This window comes from Schizosaccharomyces cryophilus (assembly GCF_000004155.1).
Source record: "Schizosaccharomyces cryophilus OY26 unplaced genomic scaffold supercont4.2, whole genome shotgun sequence".
Classification (NCBI taxonomy): Eukaryota; Fungi; Ascomycota; class Schizosaccharomycetes; order Schizosaccharomycetales; family Schizosaccharomycetaceae; genus Schizosaccharomyces; species Schizosaccharomyces cryophilus.
Window position 1 is genome coordinate 321,396 of NW_013185625.1, and position 23,148 is coordinate 344,543.

A 23,148-nucleotide genomic window follows, 5' to 3' on the forward strand; every position below is an offset into this window, starting at 1 on the left:
TGAAATTATATTTAAGTATATACTGGGACTCTGGAAGGCATTGAATTCTATAAGAGTGTTCTTTATTTGTTATCCTTTCAAGTTGTAATTCGGAAGCATTTGTACAAGTAAAATATTGAAATAAATACGTATTAAGCTATTAAATCTCATCCTATACTAAAACAGAGAGTAACAAATAGTAATGGTCGTAACACTTAAAAGGAATCGAAAGACCTTAGTAACAAGAACCACAACTTTCCAAGTGAATGCCAATAGGTAAAGTTGGTTAATTTGAATGAAATTTATGACATCTTACTTTTCCTATTGGCTTTAAATTATTTTTAATGTACTTTTTTCATGGAATTCCTCAAACATTGACATTGGATTCACATGCAATTGAAGTTCGACGCATTCCTAAAGTCCCTTTCTTTGTCATATTAACCGAAACTGAAATCTTTGTCTATCAGCTTCATCCTTTAGCTTTAATATCAAAGATCACCAAATCCCAGGACCTTCTTGTTCGCCATGGAAAAAATAAAAAGATTGCTATCGGTTCTGAGTATGGAATTATTGCAGTAGCAACAGAGAACAATTTCATTGCTGTATATTATTTTCATTTAAATGCATCTGAACCTCTCCTTGTACCTACTCCGGATACCGAACGCTATGATGATGGTCCCGGTGAAATTCTAGGACCTATTGCTTGTTCTGTTCAGTACAAAATGGCAATCCGCTATGACGGAGGTGTTAGTTGTCTCGAAGTACAGGGTGATTCGATAGTGTATTCAGCTTACACGGCTCCGATTATTCAGGTGTCTACGCTAGAGAGCACGGATCCTAAATATTTATGGAAAGTTTCCAGTAAGCAATACGATTTACGCGAGGTTACATGGTTTTTAGATCATAAATCTTTGATTAGGCAATTGTATTTTGACAGGAGGATCGACACTTTTTTCTGGATGTCCACGGACGGGCGCGTATACGCCAATATTGGTGTCTCTGCTAATACAAATACTAAAAGTTTGTTCGGTGTATGCATTCATAATCCGAAAAACATGAATGATGAAAATGACAAGAAATTGGCCACTGCATTGTCGACTAATGCTAGATTTTCTTTACTATATGTTGGCACAAGTGATGGCAGCGTTTATGCTTATGAAATACAAGACTTCGGAAGGAAGTATGTTTGTAGTCACTATCGACATGCTCCTTCCAATCTTGGATCTGTTACACACATCTCAACTGCCAGTGATGGCTTTCAGATTATGGTAGGTTATGAATCAGCTTGGATAAGTTATTCACCTTACTTACATCCATGCTCGTCCAGTAATGATTCAGAATTCTTTAAATATGGTTTTTATGATGGATTTTGGGATAAAGATGGCTGTGCGTTTTTCGGCTTACGAAATCCGATTAAAGGAGAAAACAGGATTTCAGTTGAAAAGAAAGAAAGTCTTAAAGATGCGCAAAATACGCCAAATAATTTTAATTTTTCGTTTGTACAGGAAGATAATTACGCCGTCTCCAATGGCAGTTGTTGTTTATATATACTTCCTTTCCTTAAAAGCACTATCACGAATAGTGCGTATGGCACTACCAATATAATCGGGGTACAGTCTAGTGATAGATTATTCATATCAAAAGCATATTCCAAATACAATAATCTGGCAGCAAATTTCGGAAGTTCTACCTGGATTCAAGTAGAATATCCTCAAACCTATATCTCTGCCGAATGGCCTATTCGATATACTGCCATTAGCAAAAGTGGCGACTATATCGCTATAGCTGGCTTCCATGGATTTGCAGCATACGATGTTCAAAGTAGAATTTGGAATGTTTTCGATAATGGATCTTTGGAACAGTCATTGACTGTCACCTGTCCTATGATATGGCATGAAGACTATCTTATAGTAGGTTTACTACACGAATCGAATTTCGAGCTCCATATTTATGATATAAGGAAGAAATTGGACGATGGTTTAGTTGATAAGTTTGCTTTCACTTCCACCATTGTCACGATATCGTTATGTGACGACGCGCATTTACTTGTTTATACGGCAGATAATTATTTACATCACATATACATAGAACGCCTTGAAGACGATTTTCGGTCTCTATTTTTAAGCCATGTGAGTAGTGTGAGTTTTGTTCCGGTATTTACCACTCCTTCAAGGGTACGTACCATTACTTTACTTACTTTACGACCATTTTTACACTCAGATCCGTCTCAATTACTTTATAGTTCAATCCTACTTGTTTTAATCAATGGTAAGTTGGTTACCTTGGATCCTATAAAAGCTGGTCCATCTTATTTGTGCTATCGATGCTGTATACTATCTGAGGATGTTGAGTTTTTTATGATTAATGAAGACTTGGAAAGTCCAGCTTTGTATCATTCAATGTGGATTATGACTGGAAATGGGTTCAGGCTGTCAATGGCTTTTGGTGAAGCACTCTCTAAATTATTGCATGATGAAACTACAACAAATACTGACATTCCTTTGAAAGAAACGGAAAAACTAAAGCCTTATAACACACGGCAACTGAGTTTTATAGATGACTTACGATCACCCAGTTTTATGGTAAAAACTCCGGATAATTTTTCAACGACAAACACCCATATCGCCAAACTGACGAAATCTGTAAATATGCTGGAGCTTTTCAATAGGCAAAGTATACCCCTTAGTGTTCCTGGAACGGTATTATCGGTTATTGTAAAGAGTGGACTATTTGTTAGTGCTTCAACGTTAGAACACAAGACTACTGCGAATAACATGGAGTATTGTCATATCCAAATTGATGTCTTTCCGTTTCTTTCAGATTTGTTAAAAGCTCTTCTCTTATTATCTGACATCGAGTATGCGGTTTTCTTGGTGCGTGCTTATGCTTCATTACATTTTATTGATTTTGTGCTTGAGAAACTTCTTTCAATAGCTGCAGAATGCACTGATTCTGATGAAACATTGTTGACGAACGTCGCTGTGTTGTTTAATAACATCAAAGATATGAACGTTTACAAGTATGTTTTAGGATGTCTTAGAAAAATTGAAACGCATTTTTGGCCAAATGTCTTCAAACATTTTGGTGACGCTCAGACTCTGATGGATCAATGTTTACGAAACAAGGATATAAAAAACGCTGCTAGATGTATAATTATTTGGCAGGTACATAAGGGATCTGCTAGTTGCGCTGAAGTTTTCCTTCAAGTTTTGAAAACAGCATTTGAAGGAAAAAACTGGGAAGTATGTACGGAGTTATGCCAGTATCTTGCCAGCCTTGACCCTACAAAACAACTACTGAATTCTGCCTTAATAAGTGCAGAGATTCCTTGTGGGCAAATACCAATGGTTAAAACAGGTAAGAGTTTTAACGAACTTATGAGGGATATAGATAACTCTTAAAATTGTTAACAAAGTTTGTTTTGATGTGTGTAGTACTGAAAAATTAAAAGCAAAATCCTTTATTAATAGAATATATCAAATAGTTTTTATCAAATCAAAAATCATGTAAAGAAATTTATTAAACATCAAAAGATACAATAAATTTTCCCTTTTCTTTTTTCTGTAGGTATTACACTCTACGCACAGCTAAGTATAGCAAATTAATACCATGCGTGAGGAGTTTCTAGCTTCAACACTTTCAATAATTAGAAACAATAAAAGAGACAGTATATACAAGAAGTCGCAATATCTTAGGTCACGGCGTTTTCTTCTTTAGAATCAGCACTATCCCCTTGAAGACGTTTTTTTTGCTTCTCCTTGTAGTTGTCTTGTTTCCGATATATTCCTGAGTAAGCATGCACTTTAAATCCAAATATACGAGGGATGTATCTTTCATGGGACTTTGGGACTGCCAATTCAGGATAAACCTGGAACAGCATATGGGGGAAAGAGGTACCAAAGTAGGCACCGTCGATGGAAGCATGCCGTTGAGATTTTGGGGTGTACACATCCTCACATCGTGCACAGTAAAGCTTTACCGATTTTGTATGAGGAATGTCAGAGAGACCCACTGGTAGCATGGGCTGACCGTTGCACAAAACACGAGGACAATGACCGAAATCACACTTTTTGAATTTTTCAAGCTATCGTTCTGTTAGTTTACTGAATAAACAAGAAAGAAAACGAGAAGAATGGTCTACACAACACAACATTTGTCTCTCTCCCTTCCATCATATGAAGTTGCAGTTGCTGTGTTGAAAGCCCCCTTCAGCAAATTCGACTTACCATTTTGTACAATCCTTGAGCTGTTAAAATATAACGGGCATGAATAAGGCCATACAGATGGCGGGCGCTAGCTTCCACTTCATCCTGAATTTCTTCAGATAAATCAGGATCCAAAACGTCCAAAATTAAATCTATAGCATGAGAGTATTGAGGAACTTCCTGACTCAATCCAGTCAAATTAAATCGGTCTTGAATAAAATCTTCATCTACTTCGCAAAAAAACTCATTGCCCTTAAGCCCCAAAAACCAGTCAACCCAATATTGCGATTCGTCTGATTCACTGAACACTGGTCAGCACCAATCCTTTATCCATAGATTCTTCATTTCATCTCCTTTTACACGCCGACTTACCTTTCAGAGGAATATAGCTGCATAATGTCCGCTAATTAAATATTACTCATAGAATTTTTTTAAAAGATTCCACCTCAAAGTCTTGCAATCTTTCTCTTTAAATAATAAGAGAATCTTGAATCTATGCCAACGAAATATTAAAGGATTATTACAAAATGATTCAGTAGCTGTTCAACTCAAGTTTGTCATCAGTCGAGACAATAATTATGCGGTGGAACTCGTTCGGTTACCAGCATAAGGTAAGATAAATTACTAGCATATGTTTATAACGGGAAATCAGGAATATGCTTATAAAGGAAACGTTTGCTATAGTGGATAAAGAAAACATTAGCTAGATGAAAGAAGTAATGAATGTTTCTGACGGACTTTTTTCACTTTTAGGGTGAAACGAATTAAAATATAATTCTATTTACTATATATAAGCTCGTTGAAATTTCGTGTAGACATGTAAAATTGATTCATCCAAACAAAACGATGTTTAATGAATGAAGCAAGCAAGCAAAATGTGGAACTGGTCTTAATATGTTTACATTTACTTTTTTTTTGGATCTTCTTTTCCATAGCCATCGATGTCAACCATAGCAGTTTTTAATTTGTCTTGTGCTTCATTCAACAAAGAATTCAGATCCCCGACTGTTTTACCTTCTGTAGATATGGGATCCAAAACTTTCACAAGTGCTTCGCCACGATTGAAAACCTTGGTGGGAGGATGAAAGATATGAGAATAGTTCTGTACTGCTACAGGAATGATAGGAGCTTGAGCTTGAAGGGCTAGATGAAAAGCGCCCTTTTTTAACGGTAAGAGAAGTGGCTCTTTCGCATAAGTACGAGTCCCTTCAGCAAAAACCCAAATATTAAGCTTCTCCCTCTTCATTCGTTGAGCTGCTTCTGTGAAAACTGCAATGGCATCTGCACGTTTAGCTCGGTCGACAAACACAGCATTAGAAAGTAGCATGAACCATCCTAGTAAAGGAATGTATTTCAGGGACTTCTTAGAAATTACTGAGAAATTTGGTTGAAAAGTACTTCCAATAACCAAAATATCTAGTTCGCTTGAGAATATCAGTTAGCTATAGGTGATTGATTACTTATATTTATCACTTTGTACTTACGACTGATGGTTGGTCACAATGACAGCTGGCTTGACCGTTTTTAAAATTTCTTCATTTTCAATTCGGAAGCGTACGTCTAAAATCGGGCTCGCCAATTTATAGTAGGCTTTTGCAGTGAGATATTGCCCTAGAACTGGTCGTCCACACAAACGAGCAATGGCAGAAGCAACAACACCGTAAGCGGCACTAATTGCTAGAAAAGCGTAGCATGCAAAATAACGAAATTGAAATCGGAAAGGCTCCGGCAGATTCCAAAACTTATTGATTCCACATAACCCAGCGAAAATCGAAATCGTAGATAATGCGGTACTCTTGAAGAATCCCATGATCCCTTTTCTAATTTTTCCTTTCTTATTAACTTAGAAACTAAGACGGAAAGAAAATAGTATTTTTTGACGTAAGAGTTGGTAAATTGCAAAGTTGGTAAGGTGGTAACAGAAATAACGAATGATTCGATACTACCCAAGTTTGCTTTAGGAAGATGAGTACTCAAATGGAGTTGCAATATGAAATATTTTACATTCGCTTTCAGAATGTAGGTTATAAAATTATGATGTAAAAATAAATTATAATTCTTTTTGTTATCCTATGAGTAGTCAATACTTACGAATCATCATAAACCATAATAATGTAGTTGAGAGTTTGTCATAAAAGGAATTCCTTTAATTGTCATAATTCTTGTAAATTTCACCTGTTTCGGTAAGTAAGTTTTCTTCAGGAACGTCGAGATTTTCAATGGATTCTTTTATTATGTGATTGGCTTTTCCATCCAAGTTCCATGCAATCGTCAAATGCCTCATCGCCAAATTCTTCTGCCCCCTTTGTTTGTAAATTTTTCCCAACATAAAGTGAACGTTGGCTTCGTCTGGTGCAACAGATTTTAATCGTTCCAGTTCGGTTAATGCTTTATCATAGTCGTGCAGTAAAATCAAAACTTTTGCCTTTTTGAACCTCGCTAGCGAAGATTTTTCATCTAATTCACAAGCCTTGCAGTAAAATTCTAAGGCTTTCCCAAAGTCTTTACCTCTCTCAAAGATCATACCAATACAACTTGTCAAAACGGAGTTGTTGGAATTAATTTCGGCTGCTCGCTGAAAATGAAAGTCGGCTTGATCATTTCTTCCTGTTTTCAAATACACCATGCCTAAACCATACCAAGCATTATAATGTCGGGCATTAATACGTATGGCTTTTCTAAATGATGTTTTCGACTTTTCATATTCCTCATTAGCGGAATGTTCATGACCCTGAAGCGTGTATGCGTATTCAAAGGTAGGATCTAATTGTAATGCTCTATTTATACATTTCAGTGCCTGTGAGTGCTCTCTTTGTAAAGAGAAGCAATTGGCCAATATACACCAGGCCTCTGGAGAGTATGGGCTGGCCTCCAGCATTTCATGAGCTAAATAAGACAGAGGAACGGATTTTTGTAAGTGCCAAAGAGCTGTTGAATAAATTTCCATATCCGTTACTTGCGATGGGCGAATATCACGAAGCTTCTGAAATACTTCTTCGGCTTTTTCGTAATTGACCATCTCGAAATATGTCACCCCTATTTTGGAGAGTACAAAAGGCGTGGTTCTATGTTCCCTTGGTAAGTTTAAAAAATATGACAATGCGTCCCTTAATTGATAGCGGGCTAAAGAATAGCAACCTTTTGCAAAGATCTTTAGCAGCTCTAATAAATTAACATCCTCATCCTTATAATTTACAGGTAACTCTCCCTCATTTCGTTTATTGCTAGCTTCTCGTAATTTTGCCGCAAAGCGCGCACCAGCTTTAGATGTAGACAGCTTTGCACTGGCTATTTCGTTCTTTGAGAGAAAGTCCTTTCGTACAGAAGAGGAGCCTGTTGATGGTTTAGAAAGATCTGTATAAGGAGCCAAGTTCAGATTTGATTTTGCTTCCTCTTTTGATCCTTCTTCTTCCACTTCGTGACTGTCCAACGCGGTATTGTCAATTCGGTCGAACCAATTTGTAAAAGCCGAAATGGAAGAGCTGGAGGAAGGGTTAACTGGGAACTTAGGTGTTGTTTGCTTCGGTAGTGATGGGAAAGATTTTTTCCCGCGTTTTAAAGAATAGGTATCAGAACCGATCAGAGGAGAATCAGACTGGATTTTTTCTAAAGGTTTTGGGGCATTCAAATAAGGAGGGAGTATAAAAATGTTATCCACATCAAGAGGAATTCCTAATTAGTAGTTAGTAGCATCCCTTTTGACAATTTAAACTAAGACCGCCTTAGTCTGGGCATCGAGAAGGCGCTTTCAATGATGCATACCGATTGCAATCAGATTTTGAAAACAATTAAAGTTATATGGATTTATGGAAATCGATTCTACGAAGCATTCTGTTGCTTTTTTTATATAACCCGCTTTTTTGTACATTAGGCCCAAGACATCAAGCATACTCGAGGCGTCCGGGCGACCCCGATTACCATTTGGATCATTTACTAAGAATTAGTTTCAAGACATATCCTTGTATCTATAACTTACAGTTTGGTAGAATGGACTTCCATTGAGGGCGACAGGTTTCTATGGTAGTTATGCCTTGTTTGTAACGACCTAAAATTAAACACACTTTCGCATAGACAAACACACAAGGAATGTGCTTAACATTACGATTCAATAGATCAAAAGCAATGTTGTAATCAAGGTTAAGAAGATGCGAATACGCCAAGAGGTATAAACCTTCACCTGAATCTTCTATGGCATGCAACCTCTCTGCATAAAATATGGCATTTTTGTACTGCTGATTATCAATAGAATACCATACAAGGCATTTTAATCGGTCTAACATGTCAATTCAATAATTTAATTGTTTGTTGAAGTAGAAGTGTATCAACAATAACAAGTTTGATTATAGCGAGACCCAACGATGATGAACAACAAAAGTTTTGTAAGGAAAAGATGGGATTATAAATGAAGAGATGGAACAAGCAAGAAAATGCTTATGGTTTATAGAACAGGATGAAACTGAAAAGCTCAAAACGCAGTTTAGATTCTGTGCATAATTGCAAGGTAGCATACCAGAGAAGAACGAATCTATGTAGCGTATGAAAGGAATCCAAAACTAATATGTTCAAAGATTGTAATGAAAAGTTTCAGTAATTTTCTGTTTTAAATAGTCTTTAGACAGACTTGTTACCTCTAGCCAATCTGACTCTGTAAAATCATGATCGACAGGATAAGCAATCGCAATGAAAAAAATAGATCCATGAATGTTTTTTCTGTGTAACTCAATTCGAAAATGATTCTCTAGGTAGGAAGCGGTTCCAGCACGAAACGCACATAGCTTGCTGCCGTATACTAGATCCTGGAAAACTGGGATTTGTAATTCAACGAGAGCAGGGTTGCCATGAAGCCCCAATCCAAGTGACTTTAAAACGGCTTCCTTGCAAGCCCAAAATAGAAAAAAAGCTGCCAATGGGTCGGAGTAGGACAAGACTCGGCTCCATTGTTCTCGACTAAATACGAATTCAAAATCGTCCATCCAGTTTGGTTGATCGGTTAACGGTTTACATTCAACAATGTCTATTCCAATTTTATTTTGGTGTAGCATAGAAGAAGAACTGTTCTTTGAAACCCATATTCCCGCGAATACTACCATACCGCCATAATGAGACACATTGAAATCAAAAATAGTGTCCTGGGATACCTCTTTAGGATAGTAAGGACGGCCGTTTTCTGATACACTCAATCGCACAGACTCAGGATCCGTACAAAACAGGGTAGCAAGTACCTGGCGCTTCACGAGCATGGAAGCCATAGCCATATTCGCATCTTTGGCAAAATAGTATCGTTTTACTTGCGATTTTTCTTCGGGAAGTAATAGATGGAATTCTGAGGACGACTAGAATACAGGTAACCGTTAGCATCTGCAATATGATTGTGAAGAACACTTCATACATCCACCTGATCGGACCAAGTTTGTGTATCCACTAGAATTCGAACAACACTTGAAGCCATTTTACAAGAGCATAGTTTTTGTCGTAAGTTTCTATTTCGTTCAACAGCTGATGTCCAACAGAAAAGCGAGAGAAAAATAACGATTTGTGAGAAAAGTCAAAGATGGAGGAAAAACGAGAGATACCTAAAAATAAGCATACATTAGCATATATTACAGTTTTTAAAACAACTCAAATACGTTGCTGAGACATAGGCATTTTGTGCACTCAGTATAAGTACATAGTGAACCTGAATTTGCTGTTCATTGGACGACACAAAACTTTACCTATTGTTCAGATGACTCAATAAGAAATACTTTCTTTTCATGACCAAACATACATATGAAGACTAACTTACCCAACCCTACTGCACTGAAAGTACTGGTATTTCTTTGGAGGTGTCGTGTACAATGATGTATAACGATGTCGTTATTTGTTCTCTTTGCCATCAGGGACGGGGTGCTTTTACTACCGCCATCTCACATTTTCCTGTTAACCACCACCAACCCACCCAACTACTTCAGTTGAAAATTTGTTATCCAGTCCTCTGGAGGGTAGTTTAATTTTTTAACGGAATTTGGAATATAGGTTTATTATTGTATTCCGTTTCCTCAGAATCTCTAATTAGTCATTTTTCTTTCGAGGTAAAATAAAACGAAAGAAAGATTCGGTTGTTCCATAGAAAACAAACGAAGTACTAATTGAAAGAATTCGATATTCGGTGGTCTCTTTCAGTTTATTTATTTTCTTTTACATAACAGTTAAGAGAGAATGTCTTCAAAGCCGCCATCGAATACTCAAAAGTTCAGTTATGCACGTGCGTTGGCTGCTAGCCAGTCTATGAAAAATGCAAACGTAAAGCCACAAAACGCAACTTCTGAGAAGCAAGCTCCCAAGCCTGCTGAAGCACCGGCCGCTCAAGCCGCCGCTAAAGCTGATAAACCTTCGACTACTGGCTCTGCTACGACTGATATCCAGAATGCTGCTCCTTCGTCCAGTGCATCAGACAAACCTGAAAAGCCCGTTGCCTCTTCTGCTAAAAGAACAGACGTAATAGAACAAGATAAAAAGGCTGCAAGTAAACCGGTAAACAAGGAGAAACCCTTGGAAACTCCTACAAATGCTGAAAAGCCTTCTTTCACGAATACTTCTTCGGAAAGCAAGCAGGGTGATAGCACTGATTCTAAACCCAAACGTTCTGAGGAGGCTGCTAATGTGTATGCTGCTGAAAAGACAACACCGGCTAACTCGGAAGAACAGAGCGTTAGCCAAGAGGGATTAAAGGATGCTGCTGAAAGTACACCTTTCGATCAAAGCCAGGTACCAGGCGCTGTTCCTACCGTCCCAATTCAATTTGGTTCTATCACAAGAAACGCTCCTATTTCTACGAAACAGCACATGAAGGCAAACGTTGCTTCCAACCAACCCAAAAACAGTACTTATTCTCGTAGAAATAGCTCTACTAACTCGGCAGGACAATCCGGATCCAGTCCCGCCTCTAAAGGTTCCCGTGCTACTGCCCCATCATCTAATAATTCCAGTTCTAATGATTCTGCAACTTCGGGCAAACTTAATAACACAAATTCTGTTTCTGAGGCTGCCAACTCTTCGGCCCAAAACTCTGCATCTAGCACGCCCACATTTAATGGTTCTGGTAAGCCCCACCGTCAAAACCGTAATTACGAGCGCTATGGAAATTCTTATCCTTCCTACAATAAATACTCTCCCCACTATCAGCATGGCTATTCTTACAAAAATAATGGTCGCAATGATTCTCAGCGCTACAGCAGAGGAAACGGCAGGAGACAATACAATAATGGTCATCCTGGTTACCCTTCTTTCGTTCCCAATGGTCGTAACTCTGCTCAAAATACTCGGAACGTTCCTCAAACTATGGGCTCACCTGCCAACCCCGTTCAAATGCCCATGTCAGTACAACCTCCCTATGGCCAAGTCTATGGACAAGCCCCATACATTGTTGATCCTAACATGATGCAATACGGTGCAATGTTACAGCCAGGCTATGTTCCTCAATACTATCCCGTATATCCACAAACCCCATATACACCGACTTTCCCCAATATGTCCCGTAGCACTTCCCAGGTATCGGATCAGGTTGTTGACTCACCAAACTCTGCTACAATGATGAGTCCTAGATCTGGCAGCTTCACTCCCATTGTGAAGCAGCAAAAGAAGAGCAGTGCTTTGAAAATCGTTAATCCTGTTACTAATACCGAAGTTGTCGTTCCCCAAAAGAATAAATCTCAACCTAAGTCTGAAGAATCCAGTCCACGGTTAGATAGTTCTTCTGCTCCTCACCTAACGGAAGAAGAGGTGTCGAAACGCAAGGACGCCGTTAAACAGGCTGTTCAGCAACGTATTCAAGAAAAGGCTGAAGAAGAGGCTAGACGACACGCTGAAGAAAAAGCCAAGCAAGAAGCCGAGGAAAAGACCAAACGTGAGGCTGAAGAAAAGGCTAAGCAGGAAGCTGAAGAAAAGGCTAAGCGTGAAGCTGAGGAGAAGACCAAACGTGAGGCTGAAGAAAAGGCTAAGCAGGAAGCTGAAGAAAAGGCTAAACGTGAAGCTGAGGAGAAGACCAAACGTGAAGCTGAAGAAAAGATCAAGCAGGAATCTGAAGAGAAGGTTAAGCGTGAAGCTGAAGAAAAGACCAAGCTGGAAACCGAAGAAAAGGCTAAGCGTGAAGCTGAAGAAAAGACCAAGCTGGAAACCGAAGAAAAGGCTAAGCGTGAAGCTGAAGAAAAGACCAAGCTGGAAACCGATGAAAAGGCTAAGCGTGAAGCCGGAGAGAAGGCAAAACTTGAAGCTGAAGCAAGCTCAAAATCTGATAAAGAACAGCCTAAGACTGATGACCAAACTGAAGATAAGGGTAAGCATGTGGACCTGAAGGCTTCGCCTGAATCTTCAGTAGCGAACTCTCGTAATTTAACTCCTAAGCGAGAAATTTTTTCTGGCATTGAAAGTCTAAGATCTCCTTCTAAACCCTCTATCGCTTTGGACTCTTTGCACAAAGCTAGTTTTATTTCTGATCTTACTAGTATCGTTTATCCTTCTTCAATTAAGCGACCCGCCACTGAGGAAGAAATTAAGGCTGGTAAAGTTCTTTACGATATCCCTTTCCTTATGCAGTTCCAGAGTTACTATACAGATAAGCCCGCTTATGGTTGGGATGAGAAAATGAAGGGAACTGTTGCTTCTGCTTTTAGCGACAAAAGTTCTCGTGGCGGTTATGGTTCCAGTCGTCAAAGCTCTCGTTCTGGTTCTACTAGGGACTCACATGCTGGTCCAGGCTTTGGCGGGCACTCTGAAAGAAAATCAATGTCACGTCTTGGTGTTGATCGCGGTTTCGGCGATTCAGGTGCAGGATTCCGTTCTGGTAGTAATTACAAGAGTGCTCCTAGTCGTGGTATGAGTCATCATGGACACGGTGGATCTCACAGAGGTTCTCAACGTGGATCCCGTCGTGGTGGTGGCGGTGGTGAACGTGAGAAGGCTGATCCTTCTACTCTAACTATTCCTGCTGAACAAGTTCAACCATTGCAATTATCTGCCAACCGTTGGCAGCCTAAGAAGCTTGCTGAGAAACCTGAAGCCAAGGCTGCTGAAAACAAGGAGGACGAACTTATCCCCCTTGAAGTTATCCATCGTAAAGTTAAGGGTTCTTTGAACAAGATGACCTTAGAGAAATTTGAAAAGATTTCAGACCAAATCTTGGAGATGGCCATGCAGTCCCGTAAAGAAACTGATGGTCGTACTCTTAGGTTAGTTATCCAATTGACTTTTGAAAAGGCCACCGATGAACCAAATTTCTCTAACATGTATGCCCGATTTGCTCGTAAGATGATGGATAGTATAGATGATTCTATTAGAGATGAGAATGTGTTAGATAAGAACGGTCAACCTGTTCGGGGTGGTTTGTTATTTAGAAAATATCTGTTGAGCCGCTGTCAAGAAGACTTCGAGCGGGGTTGGAAAGCTAGTCTTCCATCTGGTGGTGCTGGAGAGACTGAGATTATGTCGGAGGAGTATTACATTGCTGCCGCTATCAAACGTCGTGGCCTTGGCCTTGTTAGATTTATTGGTGAATTGTTTAAGCTTAATATGCTCTCCGAAAAAATTATGCATGAATGTATAAAGCGTCTTTTGGGTAATGTTACAGATCCTGAAGAAGAAGAAATTGAGAGTCTGTGTAAATTATTGATGACCGTCGGTGTAAGTATTGATGCTACTGAAAAGGGTCATGCTGCGATGGATGTATACATTCTTCGTATGGAAACTATTACTAAAATACCTGACCTGCCTTCTCGTATTAAATTTATGCTTCTGGATGTTATTGATTCTAGAAAGGCTGGTTGGCGTATTAAGAGTGAAATTGAAAAGGGTCCAAAAACTATTCAAGAGATCCATGAAGAGGCTGAGCGTAAGAAAGCTTTGTCCGAAGCTCAAAGGCCTGCCCGTATGCATCGCGATATGAACCGCGGCGATTCTAGAATGGGTGGCAGAGGTAGTAATCCTCCCTTTGGATCCAATGATTGGTCTAATAATAAAGATGGATATGCCAGATTAGGTCAAGGTATCCGTGGTTTGAAATCTGGCACTCAAGGATCTCATGGTCCAACCAGTTTGAGTTCGATGTTACGTGGCGGAAATGTTAGTCGAAGCCCTTCTAGACAAAGTAACACACCACGGAGAGAGCCTGCTAGACAAGCTCCTGTTAATCAACCTTTGACATCGGCGAACTCCTTTGAACTTTTGGAAGAACAAGATCATGACAATGATGGATCATCAAGCCAAAGAGATCATAATTCTAGCTCGAAAGCTAACCCTTAATTGACAGGTTTAAGATGCGTCTGCTCTGTTAAATTGAGTTATATCTATTTTGGGTTGTTTTTGATTTTTTTGGGCATTAAAAACGGCTCCATCATTTGTCAGGGTTTATGGAAAAATGGATTTACATCTAAGGTTAATATATATGCTATATCATCTTAATAGATAAAAAGCTTAATGACCTTTAGTTACTGTAATTACAATACTTTGTAATAGATGAATTGTAAAAATTTGAGCATGTGTTTTATTGTTGTACAGTACAGTACATATATATTTTAAATGCTAAGATGAAGGACATGTGTATAGAACCAAGAGACCAAATAATAATATTAAGAGACTATTCAATATGCATCAATTCGGTTAAACGAAACTAGATATTTATGCCATAAATCGTTCATGAAGAATTTGTACGATTAACTTCGAAGACATTAGCTGGAGGAAAACGTTATCCGTTTTGCCTCATTTTGAGAGTGTACATTCGTAATGAAAAGTGAGAATAGCATTTGTGCTATTCTCGGAATCGTACTTCCTTACTAAAGGAAGTTCTAGTTTAATAGGAGAGATCACCTTTCTGCAAATTTGACAAGGTTTCGAGTATAGGTTTGAATAGTCAAGAAGAAGAGGCTAGCACTCGTTAGTATATGAGGGATCGAAAAGCATTTGTAATTGTACATACGAGAAGTAGAAACAAGGGCATCTGAAACTGATTATACCGATTAACAGAAAACATTGTCGCTTCGAATTTACTAAATATACATAAAGCTTTATAATCACCATTGGGTTGCAAGCTAACATGGAATTTCAGTCCTGTGGAGACTTCCAATATGAATGAATCGGCTTGCAAGTCAGAGATAGACGAATTGGAAGATGATATGCTTTTTCCAAAGCTATTGAGTGTATCTTGTAACTTTTCCGGAACTTGAGAAGTTTGAGAAGGGTCTCGCTGTTTTCCATCTTTATTGATTTCTAAGTCTTCCGTGGATGTTTGACTCGCGATAATGTCTTTCTCCTGAGGAGGATAGGTAGGCATAAGATTTTCTGGATTCTTAGCTAAAGATTCGGTTACATATTGAAATAACGCTAATATGTTAGTTAGCAAGAACCGTTTGAGAGGCTGAGCTTTCATACACTGGTTGTAAGCTAAATCTTTTTTAAATCCTTCGACACTAGCAATCACTTCTTGAGCTTTATGCTGAAACTTCTGACCTATATGCCAGTTAATAGATTTAGAATCCAGAGGGACATGGCAACAAAGACAATATAAGAGAAACCTTCCTTCTTATAAACGTTTGTTATTTTGAAACTTACTGGTGCCTATTTCTGGGTGTACCAATTTCAGTAGCGTAGGACAAGCAGTCCGTAACTCTGCTAACTTATGAAAGTGTTAGTCCTTCACTGCCGTGTCATGAATTGTTTTTACCTTTCGGTAAAGCTGGTTGGTAGTATCCAACTTCTCTGTTAGGGCTTGCTTTTGCTTTTCGTGTTCCATGGGAAGCTCGATATATATTTGAATTGAATTCTATATTAACAAGACATATGGAATATTCAATTTACTAATTTTTCAATAACAAAAGCTTTAGGAGTTTCTTAAGTGGGAGTTTTTTCTTAGTGGACACGTAAGTAGTGAAGGTGTTTCATCTTCCTTCAACAGTCAAGGTTGTACGAAGGAACATTATTTGTAAACTTGCTGGAATCTACAACCTTTTGGTGCTTTTACTATCTTTGAAGTATATTTTTTTCTGAAGAAAGTTGAATAATAAGGCTACAGCCATGACTACTGAGTCAAGCCAGGAATCAGTACCACCTACAAATGTGCCTCCTATTGACAGGGAGAGTATTCAATCAGCGAAAGAGACATTGAGAAGCCTGTCTGAAATTGTACGTTACAGAATTTAATGGAAAGATTTGACGACGGTCAAGATGAAGAAACTAACATTCCTTAGTTGACAGAAAACAGTACTCTACCGGTGGGAATTTCGAGTATACGAGTAGCAGGGGCATACAATACTCGAGCTGGATTTCTTCAGAAAGCTTTACAATCATGCATTGACCCATCTGCGAAAATGGTAAAGAGTAAGCCATTCTTGGATACTCTCAACAACATTCAAGAAACGACGGGGAAGTTAATGGCTTTTGGTATTTATGACAACGCCTACATTAAAATTGATCGTGCTTCATCTGCTGTTTCTGGGGAAAACGATTTAGATGTTATCATTCAAGTGAAGGAAAAGCCACGACTGTTCTTTGAAACAGGAACTGATGTAGGTAACGTTGAAGGAAATGTACACGCAAATGTTTTGGCAAGGAATGTTTTCGGCGGCGCAGAGTTTCTCTCTGGAAACATCTCCTATGGTACTCGAAACCGTGCTACTATGTCAACTAAGTTTGAAACTCCGGTAAACGCAAGTCCAACGACTCATCTGCGTGTCCTTGGTTATAGTAATGTTCGGGATAATAAGGCAATCTCGAGTCATGAGTTGATTACTAGAGGTATGTCGGTGAGTTTACAGCATCAGGATAAATTCCATGGTTTGCACGAGCTTTCACAAAACTTCTTTTGGAGACAAATTACTCGTTTGAGTGAATTTGCTTCTCCTAGCGTTCGTTTACAGGCAGGTGATAGTATAAAACAATCCCTTGCTTATTCCTACATGTTAGATACGCGGGATCACCCAACCCTTCCTCGAAAAGGCAACTTTTTCCGAGCTTTGATAGAACTTGCTGGATTAGGGCCAGTTACTGGGGATGCCAGATTTTTGAAGTCTGAACTTTGGCATCAGTATGCCTTTTCCTTGAATCGTTCGCAATCAGTTACCTTTGCCGTTTCCAGTCGTTTTGGCGCTATGAAACCTTTAGACGAAATTCCTATTCAATTATGTGACCGTTTCATGCTGGGCGGGTCTACAAGTCTAAGAGGGTTTTCAGAGGATCGTCTAGGACCGAAAGATGGAAAGGACTCCCTTGGTGGTACAGCTTATTTAGCTCTCTCTACTAGCCTTTTGTTTCCTTTACCTAAAGTGGATGCTTCAAAACCTTTCCGGTTACAGGTTTTTGCTAACGCTGGTGGCTTAACCAACTTGGATGCTAAGAACCCGTTGGACACTTACAAATCGATTCTTATGCGTCCTTGCGTATCAACTGGTTTGGGACTTGTTTATGCATCACCTGCAGCTCGTTTTGAATTGAATTTTACGCTCCCTATTGCGGTTACTGGTGGTGATGTAGGCCGTAAAGGGCTTCAACTCGGAGCAGGCATTGAGTTTATGTAATGAATGTGTTTGTTTTCGAAGTAGAAACAAATGTTTTTCTACCACAGAAAACTTCCAAAAGAAAAGGTCTTTCGGCTAATCTTTGCTTAACGTATACGAAATATTGATGAAGATGTTGAGGTGCTTTATGTACTCTTTTTTGTTTTTTATCAGAGCGATTCCACTATGGATTCGCATACGGATGTCAAGTTTGGTTTCTTTTCCAAAGCTTAGCTCCTACAAGTTTTAGTATGAGTTATGAGAGTACAATTTAAACCGGAAGGAAACATCTGCAACTGTGAACTGCAATTCCTTTTTTATGTCATATGACTTCCAATATAATTATTTCTTTGAACGAAATTCCAAATCTATTGTTTTTCCCCCTTTTATTATATTTTCTCTTCTCCTAAACTCGCAGATATTGGCTACAATAAATTCCAAGACTTATTTTATTTTTCCTTAAAATGAATCATAAAACTTGAAAAGTTGTTTTACCTATGTTATTTTAAATTCTCTCTTTCGATCTCTTCTTACACATATATCATACATGAATAGCACACGCAACTGAAATTGGTAGCGAAAACATTATTGCTGTTGATTACAACTGCAAAACAAACAACACTAAGGAAAGGAAAAATCATCATCATTATTCATCTGCATTTTTATAAATGGTACATGAAGAAAAAGAAAAAAACATAAAAAAGAAACGCAAACCAAACTTAATCCACTACGCGAGCAATGTTGCGCTCTTTGTAAGTAGCAGTTTTCTGTGTGTGATCATTCTGAATCTCGTAGCGAGTTTCTTCACTGCCAGTATCGTCCTTTACGACTTGAAGGATTGTACCGGTAGAGGTGCTAGTACCAGTAGCGCCACCAATCTATTTCAAAAAGTATGTTAGTTTAGTTCCATTTGTTCTTTACAAATCACCAGCTGTCGCTGTCATCGTTAAAGATTCTTTCTCTTTTTTTTTCTCTTTTTTTTTTGTCTTTTTTTTTATAGAGTCTTCAACCAAACAACTCTTAACGATTTTAAAATGTATCATATTATAACAGCTGGATTAATATGATATTAGGGTACTTACAGGATGGTATTCAACTTTGTTTCCCTTTTGATATTTACTCATTTTTTGATGCCTGAAAATGTAGTTTCAATCTTCTGTTAGTTAACTACTGTTCAATATGCTTATATATATATATGTTGGATGATGAGTGGCAAGTACATCACATTCGAGTCATTGCATGAACATAATATAATTCCTCTGTGACGAAAGTGCAATCCATCATTCAACGTAATGCAAGCATTCGCAAAGATGAATTCGTAATCATGCAATTTCATTTTGACGACGTTTACTTCGGAATGAGGGCATTCATCTTGTCTTGCATGTGGGAAGTTTTGGAAGCAGCCATCTTGTAGATGACATTTCTCTTTAAAACTGATTCATCAAAAAAAAAAAAAAATTAAAAACAGATTAAAACAGATTAAAAACAATTTTGTTTGAAGAACAATAGCAAGAAGGACTTTTGTACTCCAAGTTGGAAAGCAAACGGTGTAAAATAATGACTTTGGTATTGGCAAATCGCTTCATGACAGCATCATTCTTGTCATAATAATAACAAGCTAATATTCATAATCATTTTCGTTAGCCAAGCTAGCTTGAACTTTTTATTTTATTTTATTTCTTTTTTTTTTTATATGAAGTGTTTGTCTATAAACAAACGATGCACGAATTCCAAAGCAGAAATTGTCAGCGTATTGACAGCTTGTAGGGTTTTAGTTTCCATTGCCTTTGAATTTTAAGGAAATACCTGATATCTGGATTTTGTTTTTTGGTGAATTTTTCCAGGTTTCTTGATGGTCTTTAAGATTATGTCAAGTTTATGCAACCGCAAAAACAAGAAGCAGGTTTTGGACGAACGAAAAGTTAAAGGAAAAAAAAAAAATAAGACAGGAAAAGAATTGGCTTTTTTTCCAAGGGATTCTTCAAACTTCCCATCTCACATGTTCCTAGAAAACCAAGCGATCCATTCCTCTTCAAGAAAGTGCTGTTTTGCTGGAAGTATCATGGGCGGTACCTTGTACATGATTTGGAATGATTGTATTCATCATGAGGATTTTTCTTTTCCTGGATTTTCTATGCTACAAGCATTTGTAAACAGACATGATCGAAAATCCATTTTCAAAAATTGACTCTTTTTATTTTTTGTTTTTTTTTTCTCATCTCATCATTTAGAAATCGGGGTTTTTCTCTTTCTTACTTACCAAATTTATTTCTATTTAGTTATACTTTTGTCGCAGGATTTCCACTTATTCCCCATTTCGTTTGTTTACTAAGGTTAGCCAAAGAGACTCTGGGGTGGCCTCTTGAGGCGAACCTGCCAAGAGCCAAATTTTCCAGAACGCATCATGCTTCGTCGTGCAGCAAGAGAAAGACGTCAATTTATTTATAAAAGAAATAAAGATCTTCAAGAGGCAAAGTTGAATGAAAAAAGACGTGCATTGAGACACGCTATAGATAACAACAAGGAACTCAATAAAGATCTTCAAGAAGACACACAATTGCAGAAAGATTACAAATATGATGAAAGCAAAGCAGCCCAGGAAGATGAATTAGGAATAGATGACGAGTATTACAGCTTAGGTGAACGTGAACCAAGAGTTTTGGTCACAACGAGTCGTGACCCATCGTCTCGCCTGGCTCAATTTGCCAAGGAAATGCGCCTGCTGATCCCGAATTCATTCCGCTTAAATCGTGGTAATATTGTTGTGGGAAGTTTAGTCGAAGCGGCTCGTGCCAACGACATCACCGATATCGTCCTTTTGCATGAACATCGAGGTATACCAGACAGCATGGTTATCTCCCATCTTCCTTATGGCCCTACCGTATCCTTCTCGCTTCATAACGTTGTTCTTCGTCACGATATCCCTAACACGGGTACTATGTCTGAAGCTTATCCTCATTTAATCCTTGACAACCTTACCTCGAAGCTGGGCCAACGTGTCAAGAAGGTTTTGTCCTCTCTATTTCCTCCGGATCCAAAGGAATCTTCACCGAGAGTTGTAACCTTTGCCAATTCTGACGACTTTATTAGTTTCCGCCATCACTTGTACGCAAAGACGGGTCCTAAACAGGTCATTCTTTCAGAGGCAGGTCCCCGTTTTGAAATGCGGCTGTACGAGATTCGATTGGGTACTTTGGACATGCTAGACGCTGATGTTGAATGGAGACTCAAGCCTTATCAACGCCATAAGCGTCAAGTTTTAGCTGAGTAAAAGGATCCATGCATATACCTTCATCATGAGACGGTTGAGTAAAATTTTTGGTTTTATTGGGTATTTTGGGGTTTATTGATATCAATGTCATTGAATTTAATTATAATCGTTATATATACTATACATATAGAAAAATCGTGTAGTTGGAAACATTTGTAGGTGTTTTGCCGTATTTATCAGAGAATTAGATAGATTCCATAAATCGTCTCTCTCCTCCTTTCATTTTTATGTATATAAGTGTTTTTGTATTTTCAATAATTACACATAAACATTGTCCTAACCCTTGCTATGCAGCAAAATACTACATGGTATCATGATTTTTTGTGCTTCTGGGACGTAGCGGCTTTGTGTAGCTTTGCTTGCTTATACAAATAACAGACTCTGGATTCTATAATTAATATAAAAAGCAAAAAGTTTACAACATTTAAAGTCGCCAACCACACAGCAGCAATCAACGGTTTACTTTTTGTTTGTTTTTGAAGCTCCTTTTTTCTTGTATTGCTTTTCGACTAGATCAATTTGGGCATCAGCAGCCTTAATCAACTTTTCTGCGTATTCTGGATCGGCGATTTCCTTTCGGGAAGGTGGTATCATTGTACATTCATTAACAAGTAAGTACTCAGTGGTAGCACCGAATTCCGGACTACAGATCGCATGAAAAAAGGACTGCGCGCCCTTCAAAGTACCCTTTAAGAGCAGCCACCAAAAAGGCCAAAGAAGCAAGTACAGGAATAATCCCCAAATGCGACCAAAAGAAATGAATCGACGAAATCCGGGTGTACGGACTATACCTGGATTCACCACTACGGTGTGAATGTTGCAAGGCATCTTGTCAGGTCGTTCGTGGTTTTGCGCCTTCTTTTGGAAGTCATAAAGGCAGGTCATAAAGGCAAGTTTGGCATTTCCCACAACCTTCCAGGGACTCGATCGAGGATACGGATGATTATCTAAAGCAAGATCATCAAAGTTTATGTCCCCTAAAACGTAGGATGAACATGTTGCAGCAACAATGCGTACTTCCCTGTGGCCAGGTTGGCCATATATGACAGGACGCAAGAGTCGCATAAGTTGGTACGGGCCCAAAAAGTTAGTCGCCCACTGTAGTTCGACACCTTCTGTAGTAACCTGGCGATCAATGTACGGAGGCAGAGACAAGCCTCCACATAAGACAATCATGTCTAGTCTTCGGATAGGAGAACAGTCAATCCATTGCGTAGCGAATTTTCTGACAGAAAGCATGGAGCTCAAGTCGCATACTTCAGAATAAACAAACTGATTGTTCGAACGATTTCGGAGATCCATAATGTAATCTACCGTAAATTGATCAGGCTCTGAGCGAACCAAAATCACAACGTGAGCTCCCAGCAAAGCAAGCTTCTCTACGACTCGCTTTCCTATTCCAGAAGTTCCTCCTGTAACAATCACCACCATTCCATTCATCTTTCTTTCCCAGGTTGTAGAACGACCCATACTCCAGAATTTAAACCCGCCTATTGCCGCCAAAGTAACTAAAAACTTTACATAGCTCTTCCAATGCAAAATAACATGATCATAATTAAATTGGACCACATGTGCGACAAAAGGAATAGGCATTTTTAGGAATTATGAAGGTTTGGTAGAAGGATGATGGCTCAACTCCCTCTTCGCTTCCAACCAACTACTGTATGGAAAAGGCTGATTTTCTTCTTGTTTGTATTCTTAGAGGTTTTTGTTGGATTTATGAATAGCTGTTCACATATCTTTTCCTCTGGGCGGAAAGACTAAAAAGATGTTTGCAAAAGCAATGCGGAGGAATTTAAAGGCTCTTCCTGTCCCACCTACTATTCAGCAATATTAATCAATTTAATTTTCAAATTTAGATTTTTTGGTCCTTTCACGTATCTTGAGAAAATTGAGAATAGACGTTCTTCATGCTTTTTTTTGCAGGAAATTCATCGTATAGTAAGTGTTGTTATAAACTCTTTCAACCATTCTGTCAATTATAATTCTTAACGTGAAACAACTTGAATCATTTGTCTTGTAAGCTTTGAATACAGCTTTCAAACCAGGGAAATACCAATTGCAAATGTTCCCATTTGTTTACTAACGCAATTGCAATTATGCCTCCTTATACAACGGTATCATGCTTAACAAAATGTAAAGAATGAAGTTAAGTAATTTTTCGGAACTGTAC

General features: G+C 38.5%; 11 protein-coding genes across 11 annotated transcripts; 4 read left to right on the forward strand and 7 right to left on the reverse strand.

Moving 5' to 3' along the window:
* Window positions 1-200: 200 nt before the first annotated feature.
* SPOG_01677 (guanyl-nucleotide exchange factor) lies at window positions 201-3,458 on the forward strand. Its single transcript, XM_013166782.1, has one exon. It carries the CDS (start codon window positions 324-326, stop codon window positions 3,378-3,380), a length of 3,057 nt encoding a protein of 1,018 aa, XP_013022236.1. The 5' UTR covers window positions 201-323; the 3' UTR covers window positions 3,381-3,458.
* SPOG_01678 (CK2 family regulatory subunit Ckb1) lies at window positions 3,435-4,778 on the reverse strand. The gene is made up of 3 exons (XM_013166783.1): window positions 4,557-4,778; window positions 4,206-4,485; window positions 3,435-4,063 (listed from the first exon to the last, which is right to left on the reverse strand). Exons 1-3 carry the CDS (start codon window positions 4,577-4,579, stop codon window positions 3,671-3,673), a joined length of 696 nt encoding a protein of 231 aa, XP_013022237.1. The 5' UTR covers window positions 4,580-4,778; the 3' UTR covers window positions 3,435-3,670.
* Window positions 4,779-4,916: 138 nt separating this feature from the next.
* On the reverse strand, window positions 4,917-6,206 carry SPOG_01679 (1-acylglycerol-3-phosphate O-acyltransferase). Its single transcript, XM_013166784.1, has 2 exons — window positions 5,669-6,206; window positions 4,917-5,608 (listed from the first exon to the last, which is right to left on the reverse strand). The coding sequence occupies exons 1-2, from the start codon at window positions 5,992-5,994 to the stop codon at window positions 5,089-5,091; spliced, it is 846 nt and encodes a 281-aa protein (XP_013022238.1). The 5' UTR covers window positions 5,995-6,206; the 3' UTR covers window positions 4,917-5,088.
* Window positions 6,207-6,330: 124 nt separating this feature from the next.
* Window positions 6,331-8,464, reverse strand: SPOG_01680 (anaphase-promoting complex subunit Apc3; the record flags this gene model as incomplete). Its single annotated transcript, XM_013166785.1, has 3 exons — window positions 6,331-7,856; window positions 7,947-8,117; window positions 8,161-8,464. The coding sequence occupies 3 exons, from the start codon at window positions 8,462-8,464 to the stop codon at window positions 6,331-6,333; spliced, it is 2,001 nt and encodes a 666-aa protein (XP_013022239.1).
* A 282-nt stretch (window positions 8,465-8,746) lies between these two features.
* Window positions 8,747-10,023, reverse strand: SPOG_01681 (alpha-aminoadipate reductase phosphopantetheinyl transferase Lys7; the record flags this gene model as incomplete). The annotated part of the gene is made up of 3 exons (XM_013166786.1): window positions 9,899-10,023; window positions 9,574-9,757; window positions 8,747-9,517 (listed from the first exon to the last, which is right to left on the reverse strand). Exons 2-3 carry the CDS (start codon window positions 9,631-9,633, stop codon window positions 8,747-8,749), a joined length of 831 nt encoding a protein of 276 aa, XP_013022240.1. The 5' UTR covers window positions 9,634-9,757; window positions 9,899-10,023.
* Window positions 10,024-10,093: 70 nt separating this feature from the next.
* On the forward strand, window positions 10,094-14,696 carry SPOG_01682 (translation initiation factor eIF4G). The gene is made up of 2 exons (XM_013166787.1): window positions 10,094-12,110; window positions 12,183-14,696. The coding sequence occupies exons 1-2, from the start codon at window positions 10,383-10,385 to the stop codon at window positions 14,457-14,459; spliced, it is 4,005 nt and encodes a 1,334-aa protein (XP_013022241.1). The 5' UTR covers window positions 10,094-10,382; the 3' UTR covers window positions 14,460-14,696.
* Window positions 14,697-14,751: 55 nt separating this feature from the next.
* SPOG_01683 (mediator complex subunit Pmc3/Med27) lies at window positions 14,752-16,182 on the reverse strand. Its single transcript, XM_013166788.1, has 5 exons — window positions 15,877-16,182; window positions 15,765-15,828; window positions 15,585-15,662; window positions 15,133-15,536; window positions 14,752-15,080 (listed from the first exon to the last, which is right to left on the reverse strand). The coding sequence occupies exons 1-5, from the start codon at window positions 15,943-15,945 to the stop codon at window positions 14,916-14,918; spliced, it is 780 nt and encodes a 259-aa protein (XP_013022242.1). The 5' UTR covers window positions 15,946-16,182; the 3' UTR covers window positions 14,752-14,915.
* Window positions 16,095-18,632, forward strand: SPOG_01684 (SAM complex subunit Sam50). The gene is made up of 2 exons (XM_013166789.1): window positions 16,095-16,334; window positions 16,400-18,632. The coding sequence occupies exons 1-2, from the start codon at window positions 16,227-16,229 to the stop codon at window positions 17,723-17,725; spliced, it is 1,434 nt and encodes a 477-aa protein (XP_013022243.1). The 5' UTR covers window positions 16,095-16,226; the 3' UTR covers window positions 17,726-18,632.
* SPOG_01685 (uncharacterized protein) lies at window positions 18,280-18,857 on the reverse strand. Its single transcript, XM_013166790.1, has 2 exons — window positions 18,787-18,857; window positions 18,280-18,582 (listed from the first exon to the last, which is right to left on the reverse strand). The coding sequence occupies exons 1-2, from the start codon at window positions 18,826-18,828 to the stop codon at window positions 18,424-18,426; spliced, it is 201 nt and encodes a 66-aa protein (XP_013022244.1). The 5' UTR covers window positions 18,829-18,857; the 3' UTR covers window positions 18,280-18,423.
* Window positions 18,858-18,986: 129 nt separating this feature from the next.
* On the forward strand, window positions 18,987-21,191 carry SPOG_01686 (U3 snoRNP-associated protein Imp4). Its single transcript, XM_013166791.1, has one exon. The coding sequence runs from the start codon at window positions 20,109-20,111 to the stop codon at window positions 20,973-20,975; it is 867 nt and encodes a 288-aa protein (XP_013022245.1). The 5' UTR covers window positions 18,987-20,108; the 3' UTR covers window positions 20,976-21,191.
* SPOG_01687 (short chain dehydrogenase) lies at window positions 21,041-22,722 on the reverse strand. Its single transcript, XM_013166792.1, has one exon. The coding sequence runs from the start codon at window positions 22,566-22,568 to the stop codon at window positions 21,435-21,437; it is 1,134 nt and encodes a 377-aa protein (XP_013022246.1). The 5' UTR covers window positions 22,569-22,722; the 3' UTR covers window positions 21,041-21,434.
* Between the last annotated feature and the right edge of the window lie 426 nt (window positions 22,723-23,148).